Here is a 21,965-nt window from a genome sequence, read left to right as displayed (position 1 = left end):
AATACTGCCTGCCTTATAAACAAGATATATCACACACATAACCACAGTTTTAGCCTCTTTGCATTGACGTGTAATTGAAATGATTTTGAGGTTTTAGTCATTTCTTTTAAAGCACTCCATGGTCTAGCTCAAGCATTCATTTATTAATTTTGAAATCAACTGTCACTTTTCAGTCCCCCTGTCTAAACGTTTTATACTAAAGGAGATTGGATAATGTGGGACAGGCCTGTTGAATTTTATCTTGCTACCTCAGTAATGTCTTTTACAGCTCTACTTAAAACTTATTAAATGATCTTTCTGTGTTCTGTCTTTAACTATAATTTGAATCATCTTTATACATCAAACTTCTTTTTATTTTTATTGCCTCAATCATTAGGGGAAATACATAAGTGCCACACAAAGGAAGATTATTGTGATTATTATCATTTGTTTTATTTACGCTTCCAGGGCAGCAAGAGTTTTTTGAATGACTCCCCTGTGGACTTTTCATATCTAGATGGAATACGTGCACATTCAGCTGGACTCTGTATAAACACACACTAACACACTTGACATATAATGGAAGAACACACAAACATCCAGCAAAAAGGGGGAAAAAGCACAAGAAGCATTCAGATAAAGACCGAAAATCAAATCTCAGAAGTACATTTCTCTCCTGGATGAACACAACGAGATATGTTACTGACGTTAAGGTGCTCTGTAGTGACGTCCATCAGCTTCCTGCAGGACTGGTGCAGCCTCTCATAGATGATTGTGTCTGCACCTTTACAGTAGAGAGAGAGCTTCCCCTCTGGACTCCGAACTGTAAACACAAATGCACACATAAACATACACGAAACCAAATATGTCCAGACAAGCAAAAAAGACAGTGATCCCAAAAAATGACCCAAAAATAAAAGGGGGGGGGGGGGAATCTCTTTTCAAATCATCACATGGGTCAACGGTAAAACTCTCCAGCGACAGCAGTCTATATGAGAAATAACACTAAATAGAAACCTTTATTCCAAGCAATCATTTTCAATGGATTATATACCTATGACGGACATCCTCTTGCGGACGTTGTTGAAATCCAGGATGGCCAGGAGTTCATAGCTGTGTTGTTGTCCCATTTCCACGATGGAAACACTGTCTGGTGTACGTGAGCGGAAGACAAATCCAAAATTTCTGGCCGCTGTTACCAACGCTCCCTCATCTGGAGACTGGGCCTGGTAGAAAATCTCACCTGAAGGAGCAAAAAGTCAGAGGGGTAAGAGGAATCCTCCAAAGCAACGACAGAAAATGCTGAAACATTATAAATGTGGCTGATTAATTCCCAAACTTGTGCTTTGACTGGAATGAGATTTGCATTAATCTATTGGGTTACAAAATGTGCTGCTCTTCTTTTCACACAGAAACACTTGGTCTCCCCTCACCCTCTTTCTTCTCCTCGGCCATGACGGTGTGGCAGAGGGCCAGCAGTCTGAAGAAGGCGTGGACCTCTGGGTCCTCCAGCTTCACCGCCTCCACCAGGGCGTGGTCGTGGAATATGAAGCGGGGGTCAGCCAGCGGGTTAAAGGAGAAGTCCACTGTCTCTGTATGCTGATGAGGCAGAAGAAGAAGGATCACTAAATTTGACATAATCCAGCCCTAATCTACATGATTTAACCCTTGTGACAAAATAACAATTTGTAACCACTCTTCAGTTAAGAAACAAATTTTTTTTGATTAAGTAACTGTAGCGTTGATAATACATTTGGCGGTTGTACAACACCATTGAAAACAGAAAGGGAAGTTGTCTTGAAAAAAGGATAAAGTAAAAACACAGACCCAACTGACCTAATTTGCCATTTAGATATGAAGAATCAACTCACCTCCGAAATTTCTAGTCTTTGACCTGTATAGTCATACACATCCCCTGAAAAGAAGAAAAAGAATATAGATTAAATTAAATTAAATTAAATTAAATTAAATTTTATTTATATAGCACCAAATCACAACAACGGTTATCTCACAGCGCTTTTCATAAAAGAGCAGGTCTAGACCGTACTCTGTGATGTTATTTACAGAAGCCCAACAATTCCCACCAAGAGCAAGCACTAAGTGACAGAGGCAAGGAAAAATTTCCTTTTAAGAGGCAGAAACCTCAAGCAGAACCAGAACCAGATTAAACTCACAAGTGCGCATATACAGTTAAATCATGGATATAGAAGCAAATGCCTTCGGGTAGGTAGGTTTATTGTCACAATATAAAACGTTATAGAGTGAAATTGTGTTTTGTAACTCCCTTCTGCTACATAGCAGACAATATAAGACATTTAAAAGGTCATACACATAGCATTTAGCAATCAGACACTGCTCGTAGCATACCATTTGGAGTTATCAAAAGCTAACCTTAAGAAGTGAGATTTTGAATGTTTCATTGAAACAGTCAACAGACTCAGCTGATCAAATGGGAGGAGGGAGTGTGTGGGTGCCAGGACAGTGAAAGAACTTTTGTTTAACATTTGGCTCACGATATAGCCAACAAGTTGTAGATGGAAGACCTAAGAGGTTGCTTGGTGGTGTAAGGGCTTAGTTGCTCGGAAATTTAGGCGGTAGTTAAACCATGTAGTGCCATAAAATTTTTAAATCTATCCTAAACTAAACTGGCGGCCAGTGCAGTGAGGCTAAAATTTGAGTGACGTGAGATCATCACCAGTCCTAGTTGAAAGCCCAGCTGCTGCATTCTGTACAAGCTGTAGACGTGCCAGGCAGTTTGACTCAAGTGAAAAGGGCACTGCTGATGAGAGAAAATGTAAGTTGGTAGGTAGATTTTATTTTGTCACAATAAAACAGGTTATATAGTGAAATTGAGTTTGTAAAATGATGGCATGAATGATGTGTTCTAAGTCAGAAGCCGATATTAATGGTGTGATTTTTGCAAAGATTCTGAAAAAAAAATAATTGATTCAACCACTTTGTTGACAAGGTTTTTGAATTTCAAATGAGGGTTCAATTTAACACCAAGATTCCTGGAGTTTGGTTTAACATAGGAGGTAAGTGGGCCAATATGCTGGAAAATGATAATAGTAACATTTTCAGGGCCAATGATGAGAAGCTCAGTTTAGTTAGAATTAAACTGAAGGACGTTTATTGACATAAATTTTTTCATAGCAACTAAAGGTTGCTAAAATCATTGTATCATCATATTGTGTGACCTGAACCCAGTTTCCATAATAGTAGAAAATTGACTGTTTGTATGCAATTTGAGGACCCATGTACCAGGTTTGTTTTTTTGGTATTTGAAGAGCTCATTAATTTGTAGCAGGTAGCTGTTTTTCTGTATGTACTTTGCCTGCTGAAGGACCGAAAAATCTCCAATAAAGTGAGTCTTTCTATTTAAAAGTATTTAATGCACAATGTATGTATGTATGCCATCATTGTGTGTAAGCCAATATTTAGTTTAGCCATTTGTAGCTCCTTATCAAGAGCTCATGGGCCCTGGGTGTTCACATAGGGTTTTTTTTTCACATGATGTGGAAATAGCCAAAACTGTATTTTGGAAGAAAGTTGTATATATTATTATTAAAGAAAGCATTCCCTAACCCTAAGTTATGTATTTTTTATTATATGGATGATAAACGTTTGAAACACTTCAGAGAAAAACATTGTGTCTGTTGGATTGTGTGCAAAAAGAGTTATTGCCAATAACTAAAATCATGGTTACAAACCTTTTTCGTGTAGCACCCTTGTTGCTAAATTTTGCCTCTATTTGGGTCTTAGAAGAAACCCATAGTATCTACAGTTGCTTCTGTATTCAAATGCACTTCATTATAGAAAAGTGCAGGTAAATGTCTTGAATCTTACCGTAACATTTGCCGTTGATGGAGCACTTGTTGAAGATCATAATATTCTGGGTGAGTGTCCCTGTTTTGTCACTGAAGATGTACTTGATTTGGCCGAGCTCCTCATTCAGCGTGGTGGTACGAGCCTCGGCGGGGGTGTTGTTCCGCGCGTAATACATCTTCCTGTCCCAGTCAATGTAAAAGCTGTTCCCCAACCGAATGATCTCCACACTGCCAAAGATGCAGATACAGGAATTGGGAAGAAGCACATACTATATAATCTTGTTATTTATAACAATTTCACACATGTTGTTACCTAACATAGAGCGAGATGGGCACCACGGTGTTGAGGATGATGACGTAGGACCAGAATGTTAGGAAGGCAGAAAAAGCAGCATCATTGTCATCTTGTCTGGGCAGGAAGACTGTAAACTCTGAGCCTTCGTTCAGCTCCCAGATGCAGTTTCCTATTGCCAGGATGGTGCACATGAAGGCCAGGAAACCAAAAATCTGCATGGAAAGTAAGGTACGTTTAGGTTAAATTAGCATCAAAGGCATGCAAATACTGTGTGTTGTAGAAATTGAAATATGTAAAAAAACAAAAAACAAACAATTATCAGGAATTACTGGATAACTGAGTCCTGGTAAAATACAATTCGTAGTCCAAAAGTAATTAAGACTCAACCCGACTACCAAACATTTAGTCAATAATATCGCTCCCAAACTCACTGACTTTTAACTAAATAACACTATCCTGTAATATAAATAAATAAATGTTTTCTGGTGCATCTGAAATGTTACACATGAGATGTGCAAATACAGGTAGATACAAGTCTTTGACTATGACACACAAACGCCAAAGACATTTTCATGTAAGAATCAAACTCTTCAACCATGTATATGAAAATACTTATGAAACCTGACAGACTGAGACATTAAACGGTTCAAGATTTTGGTTAAAAAAATCTTAAACTGGATGTAATTTTATAGGAGCATTCGCTTGGTGAGAACTTTCTTGAAGCAGCAGTCTATAATATATTTCCTGTGCTAAGCCATTACTGTGGCGTTACTGCACTGCATCTTCCAAAAGCCACCAGCGAATCAAACAGTGCAGTGTGGACTTTTTCCCCCTTGGATTTCACTTGTTATAATTCCTGTATGTGTAAATTGTCCTTTGCCTGTCTGGTCATCACTGCTCTGGGTAACAACAGCGTACATCTTGTCACAAGTTCCTTTTAGGTAATGACCTGATTTAGCAGTAAGCACCGATTTCAAAACCCAATCAACAGATGAACTGAAAATAGGCTTCTAAATTGTCAACACTTCTAATTACAAAATACTTAATTGTTTGCCATCCTAAGATCAGATAAACAGGCAAATGATTTGAGGACTCACACAAAGGACAAGGACATTCATCAGACGGTCTATACTAGTCCTCTTAAATGTGCTCTTCCCACAGTTCTGCATCAGGCTTCGTCTCTGGACCTGCAGAAAAAGAACAGAAACTTCATATGATCTCATATCTTCCTCCTGTAGTTCTTTTAAAACTGTCTTAGTGTATTTTGAAGTCAAATACAAGTCATATCAGACTGCTTAAGGTTTGATTTTTCCTATATCTCTCTTAATATGGTTTCAAGGTTTACAGTTTCCACTAGTTCCCTATCAACACAGTGTGAAAAATCCTTCCCACCTCCAAACAGCACCAGTCCAAAGCACCACTCGGTGTTCCTGAGGGTGCAGCCTCGCAGCAGGATCTTCTCATTGTCCAGCGAGTATTTCTGACCAGCGTAGGTTAGCGTTCCTGTGAAGCGGTCGAGGCGGTTGTTGGGGGGTTCACAGCGCACCTCGCCTTGAGGCAGAGAGAGGTAATACAGCAGGTTTGAGGATGCGCTCACAATGACAAAAACTATTAAAGCACATATGCAAATAATTTGTATGAATATGTGTCGATGAGTCTTTGTGTAGCTTGTAATCCATTCATCACCCGTTCCTGGGTCGGATTACAAGATGGTCATTGTACCACTAGGAATTTAAGTCACAAAATGTGCAATTCTATACATATGGGTCAAATTAATGAATTTGAATCAATGTGCAAATGCTGAAAAACAGCAAAGATAATAACAGCTGTCATAGCAAAGCGTGTGAAACAAAACTTTATTTTAATCATTTATTTTAGAATTAAAAATACAGAAAAATACCCAGGGACATGTTTTAGCAACACTGGTCAGATTAGGTGGGACTGCCTTTATAAATAACTCAAAATGTGCCTATTGCTTTTATCGTATTAAGCAGAATCTCACTGCTACTACTATTTGGCACTGTGTAGCTTCTTCAGGTAACAGAGGTTTACACATACTGTAACTTGTATCAGGTGTGTGTTTAAAGGCTGTGCATGTTTGTAGTCTAATCTTGTTGTAGTCTTACCGTTGAAGTCTGCCAGTTTTCTAATACTGTCCCCCAGGTCTCCAGTCACGGTCAAGGCCTGTCTCACCTTCAAGTTTGTCTCTCTGAGGAGGAAAGGAGGAAGATAAAGAGAAGGGGGAGGATGACACGGTAGACATAAAGAGAAGAAGGAAGTGAAAGTGGAAGGAGGAGGAGGAGGAGGGGGACGAGGCAAGGTCGAAGAGAATCATACGATGACAAAAAGGAGGAAGGGGGAAAAGGAAGGTAAACAGGAAGAATAGGAAAGAGATGAAGCAGTACCGTAATGAGAGACAATGTATAACAGTGTGTAACAGTTTGTAACAGTGTTAAACGAGCCCACGTCATGAGGTTGCACAGGAAATAGACCAACCCATCCAGTTCTGCTGTCTCGATGTACACCAGGTTGAGAGGTTCACTGCTGGAGAGCAACAGGAGGTCAGCCTGAAATTATAGAAGGGTTTTGTCACTGAAATCTGCTGTTAGTTTGTCATTCTGATAATCAAATCACATATGAAGGCAACTCTGAGCTGACCTCCGGCTGTGTCAGAAAAATCTGTTTTCTGATTCATCATACTATGAACTAAATACTATGGAACAGTGTACAAAACTAGGTACAGCTGACGGCAACAACAACAAAATAACCCTTATCTATTAAAGTTTCAATCAAAGAATCATTGTAGGAATTTATTGTAACTTAACACCAGTTGAAAACTCAGGTTTTAGTGACTGCTTTGTGCATATTCCCAAACAAATGTAATGATGCAACATTTCATGCTTTACTTTCTTTGCACACACATTCTAAAATCTGCCATGACGTAAAAAAAATAAATCCAAAATCCAAAATTAATAAATCAAGACGACAGAAGTACAAGGACAAAACAAAATGCAAAGACAATAAATGTAGCTGATATCTGTTCTGGGAATAAAAAATATTTTCAACAGTTTACTCACTGTGACAAACTGGTTGTTTTCCAGTTTGATGATGTCTCCCACCTGGACATCCATCCATTTCTCGCTCCGCAGCCTGAAAACAGGAAACAGGCTGGTAAGCGGATGTTTGGACTGTGTGTGTGTGTGTTTGTGTGCAGACTTGTATGACTGTGCAGTTTAGAAAAAAAAAATTTTCTTCTTTTCCCTTTTCTTTGAGGACTGTCAGGAAATAAACTGTCTGAGGGATCACAAATAAGCCTCGAACACCAAGGTCATCCTAATATTAGTAACTTTCCTTCACTGCATGTTCCTGCCTGTTTCCTGTATTATCTCCCCCATGTAACTGTCTGCTAATAATAGCGAGAGTTTTTAAAACTTGGCTGGAATACAGATATTTGATGCTTTTCAGAGTTTTCCATTTCATTCTTCAGTCCACGCTGGTATTTAAAATTTATGCAGTAGCCACAGTTTAAATCTCTTTCTAGTTTGCTAGTCCTTGTAGCTTAGTGAATGTTTTGCTATAAAAGTTAGCTTGTTAACACTATGTAAATAATGAATAATGACTAGACTAAACTCTTTTGTTCAAAATTCTTATAACATATAGGAAACGTCCACATAACCTTACAGTACACTGACGTGAACCAGGTCAAATCAATTAGACATTAGTCAGTACATTTTAAATGAGCACCCTTTTTGTTATTTCACTTCTGCTTAGTTGAATATATTTTTTTCAAAACATTGGGTTTTGGACAGATGATGAGCCCAATAAGTAACTTCATATCCACTATAGGGCTGTTGATGGGCATTTGTCATGTGTCTTCATCTCTTATAGAGTAATTGATTAATAGAGTAATTGAAAAAAAGACTTTATACACTACTACTCAAATATGAGAAACTTTTAGTTTAAGCACTAGCTCCACCTTATTTTTATCTCTTCTACAGAAGACCTCTCATACCTCAAACCTGAATCAATATTGATACAAAGATGGATTCCAGTAAATAATACTCTCAATGACAGCCCAAAATCTAAAATCTCCTTCAGTCACTGGTAAATGAAGAGGCATTTTTATTCACTTTATAGTTTGAAACTGAAAAATTGGATACGTGTTTGAAATCTTTGTACTCCAGGTCCAACACATGCCAAATCAAACAAAGACTCTTTACACATTTTACAAATGCAGGTATCAAGTCAACAGGACAAAAACAAACTCTTCCTGCCAGCCTGCAGCTGCTTTCTTTGGCCACCTAAACAGCCAACAAGAACCAACCCAGGAGGAAAGACCAACCATTCATGCAAATATTTGAATCCAGTGCACCATGTATTTCTAAATATACAGTTGGTGTCTTGGGTGGGAATCTCATATCTCAGACGTTGGTAATGTTGGGATCTTATTGTTATATAATTCTGCTCATCAGTAATGATAATCCTAACACGTTGATCATATGTATTGTCCTTGTTGTAAGTTTGTACAGAAATGTTGAGGCAAATAATTGATTCATCATCTGGTTGATCATATCTTGTTCATTTTTCAAAACACATGGTGGGTTTTACACATGGTCTTTTTTAGATTCAATTTCTTAATTTACTACAGCGTCTATCCCCAATTATTAACTACCTGGCAATGTGGGGAATGTGGGGCTTTGAAGCAGCCATTAGACCTTCACTTATGGAGACAAACTTTGGAATTTGGACTCTAATTCACCTCTGTATGACTTCTGTTTTTAGATAGGCCCACTGGATATTTTTGACCTTTCTTTCTATTATATCTATTGTGTATTCTATTATTTTTACCCATCTGTGTCACTCATAACAAAACTCGATCTAGTACAGCCACAGGAATCAGCTGCAGGATGGTGGTGAGCGCTTGTTTTGTATCCTGCTGAGCTGAAGACTGCTATTTCAAATATGTGAGGTATGCTTGATAACTTTATGGAATCTGATGGCCAGATGGTCCTAATTCTACCCTAAGAGATGAAACAAAGCTAATACCATGACTTTAAGGATTTTTTCAAGGCTTCTTTATAATAAATGTAGAGGGCACCCAAGATAGTTCCCTGAAGAACACCCGCCTGAACAGAAAAGTCAATAGACCCCAATTGTGCCTCTACAAATATACAAAAATCAGGATGTGGCCAGCTGAAACTTTAGCATATATGAGCACAAACGTATTTCCCGTGATCAACAACACATGAATAAACATATATGCACACATACAAACTTACTTTCCATCAATAAGGACTTGAACTTTTCTATTGTTGACTTGATTGTCACTCCTGTGGCGATTCTGGAAAGAAGACACACACAAACTCACAATGAAACAGAACTGAGTCATAAGCCTCTCAGTTTGACAATGACTAGCTTTGACGGAAATTCCCATAAAACGTATCTGTCACCAACTAACAGCGTGGGTTATAATTGTTTGTAGAGCTACTGAAGTGTCAATGCATGGGAGGAGATATGTTGTTGGAGTTACTCCTATCAGAGATATATATTCTGATGGGAGTGCCTCCTTTGTCATGTGAATTTTTGTCTCTGGTTACTGAGACAGGCAGTGCTGAAGTGGTTTCCCTTTTTGTAATCCTACCGTAATCTAACGGACAAGTTTACTGCTTCCTTACAGTTACTACTACATTTAGTGCTTTGCCTAGAACAGAAGCACTTTCTGTCCAGAAGCCAAAGGGTTTAAGTTCAGATTGCTGGCTCTGATTCAGAGAAAATAACAGATGTTACACACCATATAAAAGAAAGTTAAGCATATTCATCTGTCCTTCCTGCGTCTAACCCAGATGGGGTTTTGTCTGGGTTTTCTGTTCTACTTTCTGGCAGGTTAAGAAGTTTCTGTTTACACCTTTTACATTTACATTTATTAACACTTATAAAAGAAAACTGTTTCTGTTAGATATGGTTGATTGAAGCTGATGATACAGGGCAACTTTTTGAGCAATGTTGCTGGGCAATGTTGCTGGTGGCAAGTCCGACTATGTTTTGATAGCGGTGGTGTGGGGAGGGTGGCGGAGTGGCGGGAGAAGGGGATTACGGTAGTAATCTTTACTCACTCATTACCATTGACAACGTTGCCCTGCACGATTGCTCTAAAAGTTGCTCTGTGTATCATCAGCTTTACTTTATGACGATTAAAACAAAGTCAATATGCATCCGCTAGTCATCAGTTGCCGGTTGTCTACCAGATTTTTTTTGTAATAAGTGTTCTTTTTTGTTTTGAAAAAGTAAAACAATTTAGTCATTTACAAGAAAAAAATCAAAGATTACAGGGAAGTCTGACAAAACAAGCATAATTTGTATAGTATTCACATTTTTTATTCCACTTCAGCTAATCATCACGTGGGCCCTCAAAGTTTGGATTAGATGACAACTGTTCTCAACTGTGAATCTAACAGAAAATGAGGTTTGATTCAAATCCAAAGAAATCTTCTTTATATTTAAAATGCACAAAATTTATCTCTCTACATTGAAACTGTCCCTTCACAGCAGTTTCCCTAACACTGTCAACAGTAATTGTAGCGTTTGCTTTTCAAGGTCATCCACCTTGCCATGCATGGTGAGACTTGAGTTGCTGTGTACCTGCTGAGATCAAATCAAGCCTGAACCCAGTGACTATAAAGGAACAGATGGGTACCGGTGGCGAGGACCGTTCAAGTTCACCACCACTGCCAAACAAAAAGACTGTTCTTCTCCTCAAGCTAATGTTTAACCCATGACAACACTTATTTCCTCTTAGTGGTTTGGCATTAGATTACTACTACTTAGAGTTCCACACAGACACAGGTTAGTTGTCAGCTGAAACCATTTTCCTTCCATTGTTTTAGAAGCACATTTCGTTCTGTTGCGGTTCATTTAATGCGAAAAAAGGTTTATTCATTAACAAAACAAATTCACTTCCTGATGCAGTAACAGCCAGCTGTGATATAGTGTGTGAGCTAGGAAAACAGGGGACTTTTGGTATTTCTTAATCAGTGTCAGTTCACATAAATGACATAATCTTTTGTCACTAAAGGAGAACTGCATTTCAACATTTTCACAAATCTGGCTGATTAACAGAAAAGGGTCAAATCCCTCGGCCAAAAGACTGAATGAAGTGTACAGCAACAGCATGTTGATTTTAGGTTTCGATTTGCCAAAATGTGTCTTAAAGTAATGGAAATGAAATGGAAGCCTGAGGTCGAGTGGGGTTCAACTGCTCAAATCGATCGAAAGTTAATAGAAATGAACACAGTTGCCACGGCAACCTTAATTTGACGCTGAGCAGACTGATAAACGCTCGTGCTAACAAACAAAAGAGTGTTTATGTTTGACAAAGTGCACTGAAAATGAGATCACGAGTTAAGTGGTCTGTGAATTGTACATTAGACTGCCGATGTTAATGGAACTGTTTTTTTCCCACAGTCACAGAGTAAATGGGGATTATCAGGAAAATGAGATAACGTGACCAGAGGAGCCGTTCTGTGTAGCAGAATCTACTCTGCCCTACTGTTAATCCCTCATATGACCTTTCCAAATGTGTTTTAATGCCTTTTCTTATCTTCTCTCTTTATAGTTCACATGTGGTTATGTTCTCAATCTTTGTAGACATAACCATCACCCGCTGTGGCTTAGAGGTAGAGCGGATCGGCATGTCGAAGTGTCCTCTGGAGAGATATTGAACTGGCTGCGCCATCCCTATGTGTATGATCAGTTTCCTCCTGATGAGCAGTGGGCACCTTGCATGGTAGCCTCTGACTTGTATTGTAAAGTGCTTCGAGTGGTAGAAAGACTTGAAAGGTTCTATACAAGTACAGTCTAGTCCCCGTCCAGCCTGAGACTTTTTGAGACAGTCTAACAACGCCACGCTATGGCGCCTTTGACTCTCGAAGAGGACTTTGTTCACATGACCTTAAGAGGTTCCTTGTCTGGAAAAAGTAAACATACATCGTTTTAAGCCAGTGTTTCCCAAACTGAGTAAGGTGCTATTATTTTCCCAACTTTAAGACATGCTGCTCTGATTATTTACTGGGCGAACGAAAACACAAAATGAGAGCTCAGTCATCGTCTCTTGTGCTGAGCTGAATCAGACGGCTCATGAAGCATCTCAGCATTAAAAATTGCTTTATTAAATATTTAACATTTATTGTGTGACAGGAAACATTTTTCTGCAAAAAATCTGTTGATGCAGATAAATCAAAAGAATAAAATATAATATACACATTCTATTAGAGGATTATTTGGCCATGGTAGAGGTCAAGAGGTCAACTCTGTAAGTGCTTTCTAGTTTGTTTGCTCTACTACTACCTCTAAAATCAATGAGGTAATATCTGTTACAGGTAAAATGCTACCCATAAAAATGTTTCGAATGTGCTTACGATATCGTCAGTGGCATCCTTGGCAGCGGTGACTGACAGCACGAGGACCAGAGGAACAACTGTGGTGAACCAGGACAGAGAGGAGATCTGAGGAATCACCTGGAGGACACACATACATACAAGTTCACTTTAGTTTAAGCTTAGTATTGGATATAGCAGCTAGATCAAACCAGAACAAGAGAAAGGAAATATAGTACAAGCTGTGTGGCTGACGCAAAGAAATGTAAAGAGACTTCAGCCAAATGAGAAAATGTGGACAAGCATTTAAGGCAGAGAAAACACGTACATGACTACAGAAATTACATATCATTAACAAGTAGGAGAATGACACACAATCAATATCATGTACGAATAACAAACACAGGATAATATATTTATTTTAAACAGCTCTGAAAGGAAAGACTGCAGTTGGGAGAGCTGAGCTGTGGGTGTATCTTGAAAGACATAAAGAAAGATGTGTGTGTATAACAAAGAGAAGCGTGTGCATTTAGTTAAAGTAAATCTTAAACTTCAAAACAGACATCTTTTTAAAAAGACATCGAAACATTGTTTAACAATACTGCGATGCAAAAATATTCCTCAGTGTACAAGGAAAGTTTGCATGTCCAAACTTTTTGATCAATGGTTCAGCTGTTGTGTACAGTATGCATATTAAAATACATGCTCATTATGTCTACCATGGAGGTTTTGTTCAGGACCATCCTGGTGTGTCTTTCATTGTTTGTTAGCAGAATTTCTCAAAAATATTCTTCCAGATTTCAGTGAAATTTGGTTGAAAATTAAGCCATGTGGCAAGGAAGTGTTCGTTGTTGGTGAAGTCTCGACCACTGATAGATTCTGATGCATAAATAAGCAACATGGACATTAACTTCTACAGAAAATACATGGAATTGTTGTTTATCATTCATATAAAATTGCATTTGTGCTACAGTTTTTCCTTGTCCATCAAGAGATCAGTCACTACAGACAACCTCTGTGGTGCAGCATGACTATTTTGCACACAATGAGGCAATTTCCTGTGCTGGATAGTAAACTTCCTCAATCTCACTGCACTTGATTCATCCACATCCTGTTTGGCTAACACACAGCTTCAACATTAGAAAGAGCAGCCGCTCGCTGTGGAAGTGTGTCATGTTGGATTCTATGTTTGCAAGTGTGAGAGTTAGTGACAGAAGTTCTCAGTGTGTCAGCAGTCTCTGACAGTATCATATCATTCCAGAAACATTAGGAATAGTTTAATGTCACAGATGGTCTCTGTGGTTTTACATTTAGTTTCCCAATAAAGCACTTAAATGGGTAAATTTGGTATTTTTGAACCTGGGCCCTATTTTACTGTAGAGTTGACAGGAAGTAAACAGACATGCAGTTCGTAAAATGGATATATGTCGCACTATATTGTGACATGTCACTTGAATGCCCCCTCAAGTCGGAACAACCTGGATAGTCGGTGAGGATTTTGGTGGACTTGCCGAACTGATGTCATATAACGCAGAAACATGGTGGGCAAAAGTAAATGCTTTTTATTATAGCTGTATAGTAACATCACATACATAACAACCCATTCCCTAGACACTATACAAAAACGTTGCTGTTTCCACATTACTCAGGAACACACTAAAATTAGAAGAATGACTTCCCAACTTGGAAAATAAGACCCTCTGAGGAGCATGTGAATGCAATGTCCTAGCAATCCAACACAAACTGGGCATGAGGCTAATGTAACATTAGCTGGGCTAATTTAATGGACTCTCTGAGCAACATGTAGTAATATTCTCTGCCAGAGCCACTATGATTAAATCTATCTAGCCTAAATTTAATCTAACTCAATTTATCCAACTAGTAAAAATCGGCTATCCCTCTTTGATTGTGGCGAACTATGTTTGCATCTGGTTTCACTTGTTAAAATAGATTTTGATAAATATCTAGTTCTTCCCATTCTGCTGATATTGTGTGAATGCAGAAGTAAGTTCACTTCCTGGTACCTGCTAATTCTCTGTATACACTGAGATGATGCAGGACACATAATAGCTTTTCTAGGTTTGGGAAAGATTTACAATTATAACATTTTTGTGGTTTAAAACTTCATACTTCAAAGTGTAATAATTTACCATGTTTGCAGTTTCTGGTGTTCTTTAACACTATAGAGACAAACGGGAAGCAAAGCTGACTCTCTATTACTGTATCCAACTCTTCTGTCATGACCAGTCAACATTTAAAAAAAACCCATCAGCTTGACAGTTGGATGGAAGCCATCCTGTGTGTGTGTTTTGTTTCACTCACCTGGAGCACCAGCAGAAACAGGAAGTAGGCATTAGCAATCCTCTGGAACTGTTCAAAAAGGTTAAGAGGCAGGAAGGTGAAGAAGTTGTACTTGGAGGTCTTGATGGCGTTCGTCTGTTAAAGGTGTAAAGGGAGGCAGCAAGTGACAGATATTAGATTGAGTGTTACATCAATCTAGAAATAATGTTGACTTACGCAGGTTTTCAAGAAATGTGAGGGTTCTTTGGATTAAATATACTTATGGGTCTTTTTCAAGATATTTCAAGCTTTATGTTTCTGTGAGAAATTCTAAGGTAAATAGTTCTCATTTAATGTTGGAAAATCTTGATCTTAATCTTATGCTAGGTGGTTAAAATTGCTAAACTGAGATCACCCAACCATTGAGACAGGAAACACAAATTCTCAATCAGGAGATTGGTTAGGACAAGAAGAAACCAGGAACACTTAATCTGTGATCGCTTGTCCTTAGCGTCGTTATTGTAAAAGTGTTAATAAAAGTTAATAAATAAATGGTGACCAACAGACATGCAGGCATGATTATTGTTTCTTTCTCCCTGACAAAGAAGATGACTCAGTTCTGTTAAGCACTAACATCGATACTTGCCCTTTGGTTTCCCCTTTTGAACCGTGATATTTTCTTTTTTTCTCAAGGAAGAAGAGGCAATAAAATACGTTTTTACTTTTCTTGTCACTCCTACAGCATGAACACATCTCTTAACCAGTGACATTAATATAATGAATGATGATATAATCATAGTTCCTCCGCAGTGACAGCGACATGGAAGCATGTTGTTCTTTTACATGTCAATATTTAAGTAATTATTTAATAATGTATTCTAACATTACTTCCACAGTAAATTATCCAGCTAATTCCTTGCCTTCATATGTAGTGCAGATCCATATGAGCCTTATCCTTTGTAGCTGCAAGGGATAGGCTTTAAACTATCCAGTTAAAAGTTTGCTTTATTAGGTGCTATCATGGTCCAAAAATGACTGAGTTTTTTGTATCCTGAAAAGAAGAACATTCTTGTATTAACTTACATTGTGCTAAACTTACAGGGCACAAAGTTAACTTTAAAGACTAAGACAAGTCTAAGCTAGCAGCTATCCAACATCAGCTAATGGGACATGAGGCAAAAACAACATCAGCCTTCGCTAAGCTGGTTAACTGAAAAACAGGACAAATTGTTAAAGGTGTTAATCAGCTTGCTTATTTTACAACTCTCTGAACCATTTATTAACTTGATGCAAATGAGCAAAACACTGAGGCTAACGTAGCATAAGCAGTGCTAAGGTACCAGCAATCCATCATCAGTAAGGACAGTTGCCAGCAAGCTTGTTAATCTAAAATTTTATTTAAAAGTTATTAACATATTTTGTTCAATGATGTATTTTGTATATTAATTTAGCAGTTCATTATCTCAAGCAAATGAATTACCTTCACAAAGAGGTGCAGAAAGTACTGTATTACTGCCTAAAATAATTCAGTTGGGATTTTTGTTTTTAAGGTCCATATGGTCTAGAAGTTCTTTCAGAAGATTTTGTATCGTGATAAGAGGAAAATTCTAGAGGAATACATGTATTTCAGCATTGAGATCGCAACAGAAGGGTCAGTATCATCCACTACCAAGCTAAAAGTCTTGCAAACAAACAAATAAAACACAACAACCTGGATATAAGCTGGCCACAAACAGACAAACCCCAGTGGAAAAATAAAGTCTTGTACTCTCCATGAAAGTTAACTGTGCGCATCTGGTGTCATTCTATGTCTGGTTCTATGCATTCAGGATGATAAGACAGAGGCATGGTAGATAATCACATGGCTTGAACAAATATTTAAATGTTTGAGGTCCTTTGGATATTCAAAGGACAAAATGTCACGTCAGGATGTTAATGTTAACAGACGGACAGATGGTACATATGGTGGAAGACAAGCAGGGTTAAAGTAATCTACAAGACAAATACTGTAATACAGCTGCCTTCCTTTTAACCGAATGAAGTGAAAGAAAGCACTCCTGGAGTGTCCTTGAGCAAGACACTGGATTACCCCCAACTCTGATGCTATTATTCTGTGGCTAACCCTGATATCTAACCTTTGACTTCCTCGTGGCAGAGAAATGTTATTTCTACTTTAAGACTGTAGACTTCGTTTTCAGAGCACTGCACACATCAGACAACAAAAGCAGACAGTAGCAACATACAGTGACAAGCAGTACACACTCAGGCCAGTTTAATGAGGCCTCCTATTTAAGCACGACTATGGCTCCGAGGGTCAGGCTTTTCCCAAAGTGAACCCTCCTGCAGATCAGTGCTCTGTAAAGCCCAGAGGGCAGTAGAGTAAGATGGTGATTGAGTGGGTGTGTGATGTCCTGTCCTATTGAAGTTGCAATGCGTGCACTGGCCTCAATGTTTACTTCTGCTAGGTTGGGTGTGGGGAGACCAATTATCTATACGTTAGAGAATAATGTTACAACATAAGATAGAGATAATGTTAGAGAAGCAGGAGAATATGATGGGCTGAATAATGCTTTGATACAACAAGAGGAGATGGGGGCCAACATAGAGTCCCTTAAGCCTGCAGATGGCTGATAGTCTTTGGTGGTTCTTTTTTTGGTTGTCACGAGTCTGCTGGTCGAACTTTAAAGGAGAAATAAATACACTTCTCCACAGTGAAGTTCTAATGTTTTTTATTACATTCAACATTCCTAATGGACTAACAACCATATTGAATGTACTACCTCCACCTCATAAAACATTTGTAAAGCATTTTTGCAAACTTGAATTGCTCACATCACACATATCCAGCTATAAACACCCCGTTTCCCTCAAATGTGGAAATATTGATGTAATGTTGTTATTTGGGGCCCATCCCAAAAGACTTTGCTTTAGGTAACGTTAATTTTAGTTCAGGGCTATAAAACCATGTGTCATGGATTATAATCATCCTGACGTATGTCCTATCATGTTGTCATTAACAGTGAATTTTCTTCATGTGTACACATAAAAAAAATATATATATATATAGTATACAAAAAAAAGAAAAACTATTTGTACTCAGTTGAGAGATTGATAGAATAATTTTCTTCTCTTCAATTTGGAGAAACCACAAAATGTTGTGAGGCTGTTTTTCTATTGCTAGACATGACCACACATCCTGCAAACATATCTTTGCTATACTAATCTAACACCAGCTAAAATCCATTGTTTGTGTTTGTAAACAAACCTCTCTATGAGAAGTTCATTTATGTAATTTTGGAGGTTGTAGTTTGTGGTGCTGTTAATTGTACTGAGATGTAGTTACTAATATTTAGTCTGATCTCACGGATATTAACTATAATAATAAATTTAAACATAATCTAATATGCGGCTTCTATTCTAAGCACATTTTTGTGGTGACTAAATGATTATTCCTGTAGAGAATTTCTTGGAAGTGTATTTCCCAGGAACACTTCTCAGGGTAAATAAAAGGTCAAACACTCTGGGTTGACATATCTTCCTACTCTAAAATGTTTAGGCCAATCAAAGATCCAAAACACGAATGCCTTTATCACGGGATGCCTTTACTAACACCTCCCAGTGACTCTGTAAATGTTTAAATATTCAAGCAGGGGAAATGAGTGTTCCACTAGTTTTATCCCCTTGAAGTTGTAAGGAGGTGATTTTAATCAAAAATAATATTATGATACTAACTAAACTAAAGGGAAAATGGATTATTAAAGGTTTGGAGTTTAATCAACTTCCATCTCAGATTTTTCATTTTATGTGTTCAAAGTTCCAAGTTACATGTACGTGCATTTTTTGGAGAGTCTTTTGCTTTTTGATTTGCCTCGTTGCTCTGCTTCAATGCTGTTTGAGTTTTTCCGCATTTACTGATTTGTTATTTTATTGTCTTAAGCAAACATCTGTTTGGAAAAGTGATATTTTAATACATTTATTATTTATTATAAATTCCCATTTCACTATATCCATTTGTTGTTTCAATATCCATTTTCTCTTTCTTCTTTTTTAACATTTCATTATGTCCTAATTATACTTACTTTTAGTAGTAGAGCAAAATAGTAACTTATTTACAATGTTCTGCTCTTTTCCATTTAACCTTTCCAAATATATTTATCCTCCACGCCAATGTAGCAGCCGTTGCCATTGTAGAAGTGACACCTCTTACTGCATGTTTCTACATAACTCATTTGCGTTTTGACCTCGACTGCAGCAACACAGAGAATGAGTTTAGCCAGAAGCAACTCTTTGATCTTGGCTGATAACAGTCTCCTGATTAAAGCCAGACACTCAAGCAGCAAGAAACAAGAGAGGGTTTCTCTTGTAAATATCTGCACTGACAAAATGCCGTGATAAATTGTTTAGTCTAAAAAGTGCGCGGACCACATCCGCAGTACATCCCCTTCTCTATTTTAGTCCCATTGGTAGAGGACAATAGCACCACAAATTGTCTGACAAACAACAAGCACATATTAAAACTTACTGCATATTTAAAGAGGAGGTTGTACTCGCGGTCATTGGCACGAAGTTTCCTCTCCAGCTCTGATTTGAAAAGACAGAGAAATTATCATAATTTACATGAATGTACGAGTGTGTACTGATATCATGCACTGAAGTTTTCTATAATGGAAAGTTTTATCTAAAGCACATGACAGTACAGATGTGTCACAGTAAACAAACAATAAGGCTGAACGATTTGGGGAAAAAATCTAATTGCGATTTTTCTGCCAGATATTGCAATTAAGTTTCGATTTGTTTTTATTGAAGTTTTGAAGTTCAATATTCTCTGCCAGTCTATTTTTGACTGAAGCAGCACAGAGCAGATGAACCAAGGAGTAGTCAGACACAGAACGGTATAGAGAATCCTGCCTGTGTCTGTTCATCACACACGTTTTCCTCTAGTTTAATTTGTTGTTGTGAAATGTACACGCCCTGTGCCTGCTCTGTTTGGTGAGTAATTAACCTATATTTTATTCGCCATCTTCACAATTAGCTAACGATTTGAAAACGATCAATCGTTCAGCCCTAACAAACAGACACACTCATTTCAAGTATTGAGTATCTCATTAAACATTATGTTTGACTTGCTTTTTTTTTATTACAAAATGAGTGAAAGTGCTGGTGAATAATATAGTACACATTATGCATGCTAATCATCAGCATGTTAGGACTGTCACTGTATGCATGTTAGCATGCTGACGTTAGCATTTAGCTCAAAGTACATCCTCGAAGAGCCACTATCATGACTTAAGATTCTTATGCTTTGTCCTATAGCAATACTTCATTGAAAGATTTTTTTGGAGCAGTTTCACCGCCACCCACAATTTTTTCAGCTGTGACTTGTGCCTTCAATTCCTTTGTGCATTGCATTGTGGGAGAATAGTGTGCATCAAGAGCACACATATTTAGAATGCATGCTGTCTGCTTTGATTATACTTAACTTGTTTCTTTTCCACTATGAACACACTACATACTAAAAACCTGATTGGAAATAGTACAGTGTGGATTTTGGAAAAGCAAGTCGTCTTGTTTTTTAACTTTCCATTGGCACTTTTAATTGCCAGGCACATGTAAAGTCAAGCACAGGGGAAAGGGGGTGCAGAGGGTGCTGCAGCACCCTTTATTGACAGGGAGGAACACAGTGTGCAAATTACATGTGCAACCTACATAATGGGCACTATTGTTATTAAATAACAACATAAAATACAACAGGTTAGTGCTGAAGTCAGAGGATGCTCTGGTTCATAGTACAGCCTTTTAATTTGACGTCAGCAGCTGTTTGTACTGTTTTGTCACGATTATATGAGCTACATTGGTGTGAGGGCAGATCGGCTGTGACAATATCTGAATAATCGTGTAAGCACTAGATCCTACCGGCCCCCCACCCAACTGATTATTTTCTCAGTTTTATCCCACCTCTACCGGCCCTTTTTAACTTTCCAGGTGATTTCTTCATTGTGTTGATGTACGATTGTTTCCATAAATGGTTTGCTTTCGTGATTAGAGTCATTTTAAACGTTTCCACAGGCGCAGTAATGTCACGGCAAATACCGTGGGACGTATATGCAGCAAAACTAAAAACTGCAGTTATAAACTTGACAGGATAGACAGAGGAAACTGCAGAGCAAACAGAATTGAACTTTTAGCCTCTAAAAAACTGTAGACGCACTGATGACGCTCAGGACTGATCAAGAGTCGGCTCCTGTCCTCCAGACAGTTTCTCTGTATGAACCTGGACTTTGTGTGAGACCTTCTGGATGTAGAGAAGAACACTAAATACTAATTAACGTTGGATTCTGACTGATCCTGTTGGCGTGTCGGGAGATACGCTGCTGCGCCCCGTGCGTAAATGCAAACAGGGCTCTCCTACGCTTCACCCTATTTCACCCACCCCGAAAGTCACCAAATGTATCGTCAAAAGCTCTGCCCGCAAACAGCGGTGCTCTCAGTTATTGCACGCACAAGGTTTTCCAACACATTCTCTCCAACACAGGTTTTCATGTGCTTATTGTGTTTCTCCAAATGTGGACACTGAGCGTGGAACAGTTTTTTAAGTTGAAGAGACTGTAGCCTATAATCAGCTGCGCCCACATGCCCTTCATCTAAGTTGATCATCTTATCAATGTTTTAACATTAACGTAATAAATAACTTTAAGGCGGACCCTGTGGACAAAAGTGGTAGTGTTTCCACCACCTCTTATCAAATAGATCTTGATCTGACTAGCACGTGCATTCGTTTTGAAAGTAAGTGAAAGAATGACATAACTTAATACTATTTACACTATTAATATTTTTTGTTTTTAAACAGCTGTTTGCAAGACGCATAGCGATGAAGTAATGTATCTTTCTGCAGCTATATAAGATTAATAACTATAATATAATGATGGTGAAACAAAGCCAACAGCTTCAGGTTGACTCGTGTTTTCGCTTGTGCTCTATCACTGCCCCCTTTTTCTTTTTGCTGATTCTTCCCCAGAATCAACTATAACCACAAAATATAACAGACAGACATTGGAATTCTATATGGTCTCATTTTCTAATTTAGGCCATATAAAGTATTAAATTGAAACAGTTTCATAACCAGTTACCAGCAATTCCTTTTAGTTGCTTTTAGCACTAAGGAATAAGTGTAGGTAGTTCGTGTAATATGATCAAAAGCTCTTGAATAGCTAC

At 38.1% G+C, this 21,965-nt stretch overlaps 1 protein-coding gene across 1 annotated transcript in view; it reads right to left on the bottom strand.

Moving 5' to 3' along the window:
• LOC119891776 (phospholipid-transporting ATPase ID-like) overlaps positions 1-21,965 on the bottom strand; it is a 48,446-nt gene that overhangs the window by 11,806 nt on the left and 14,675 nt on the right. Inside the window, 16 exon segments of the mRNA XM_038703633.1 lie at positions 687-802; positions 1,034-1,222; positions 1,413-1,578; positions 1,851-1,894; positions 3,826-4,034; positions 4,120-4,313; positions 5,199-5,273; positions 5,275-5,288; positions 5,494-5,652; positions 6,228-6,310; positions 6,598-6,668; positions 7,179-7,251; positions 9,381-9,442; positions 12,516-12,614; positions 14,796-14,909; positions 19,276-19,334. Of these exon segments, the coding sequence (XP_038559561.1) occupies positions 687-802; positions 1,034-1,222; positions 1,413-1,578; positions 1,851-1,894; positions 3,826-4,034; positions 4,120-4,313; positions 5,199-5,273; positions 5,275-5,288; positions 5,494-5,652; positions 6,228-6,310; positions 6,598-6,668; positions 7,179-7,251; positions 9,381-9,442; positions 12,516-12,614; positions 14,796-14,909; positions 19,276-19,334 (1,727 nt within the window).

The sequence above is a fragment of the Micropterus salmoides genome, unplaced genomic scaffold (genome assembly GCF_014851395.1).
Source record: "Micropterus salmoides isolate LMB-PRFRI ecotype aquatic unplaced genomic scaffold, ASM1485139v1 Ms_hic_scaffold_7, whole genome shotgun sequence".
NCBI classification, from domain to species: domain Eukaryota; kingdom Metazoa; phylum Chordata; class Actinopteri; order Centrarchiformes; family Centrarchidae; genus Micropterus; species Micropterus salmoides.
The sequence above is the reverse complement of the archived record's forward strand: the minus strand, read 5'-3'. Positions and strand labels throughout refer to the sequence as shown.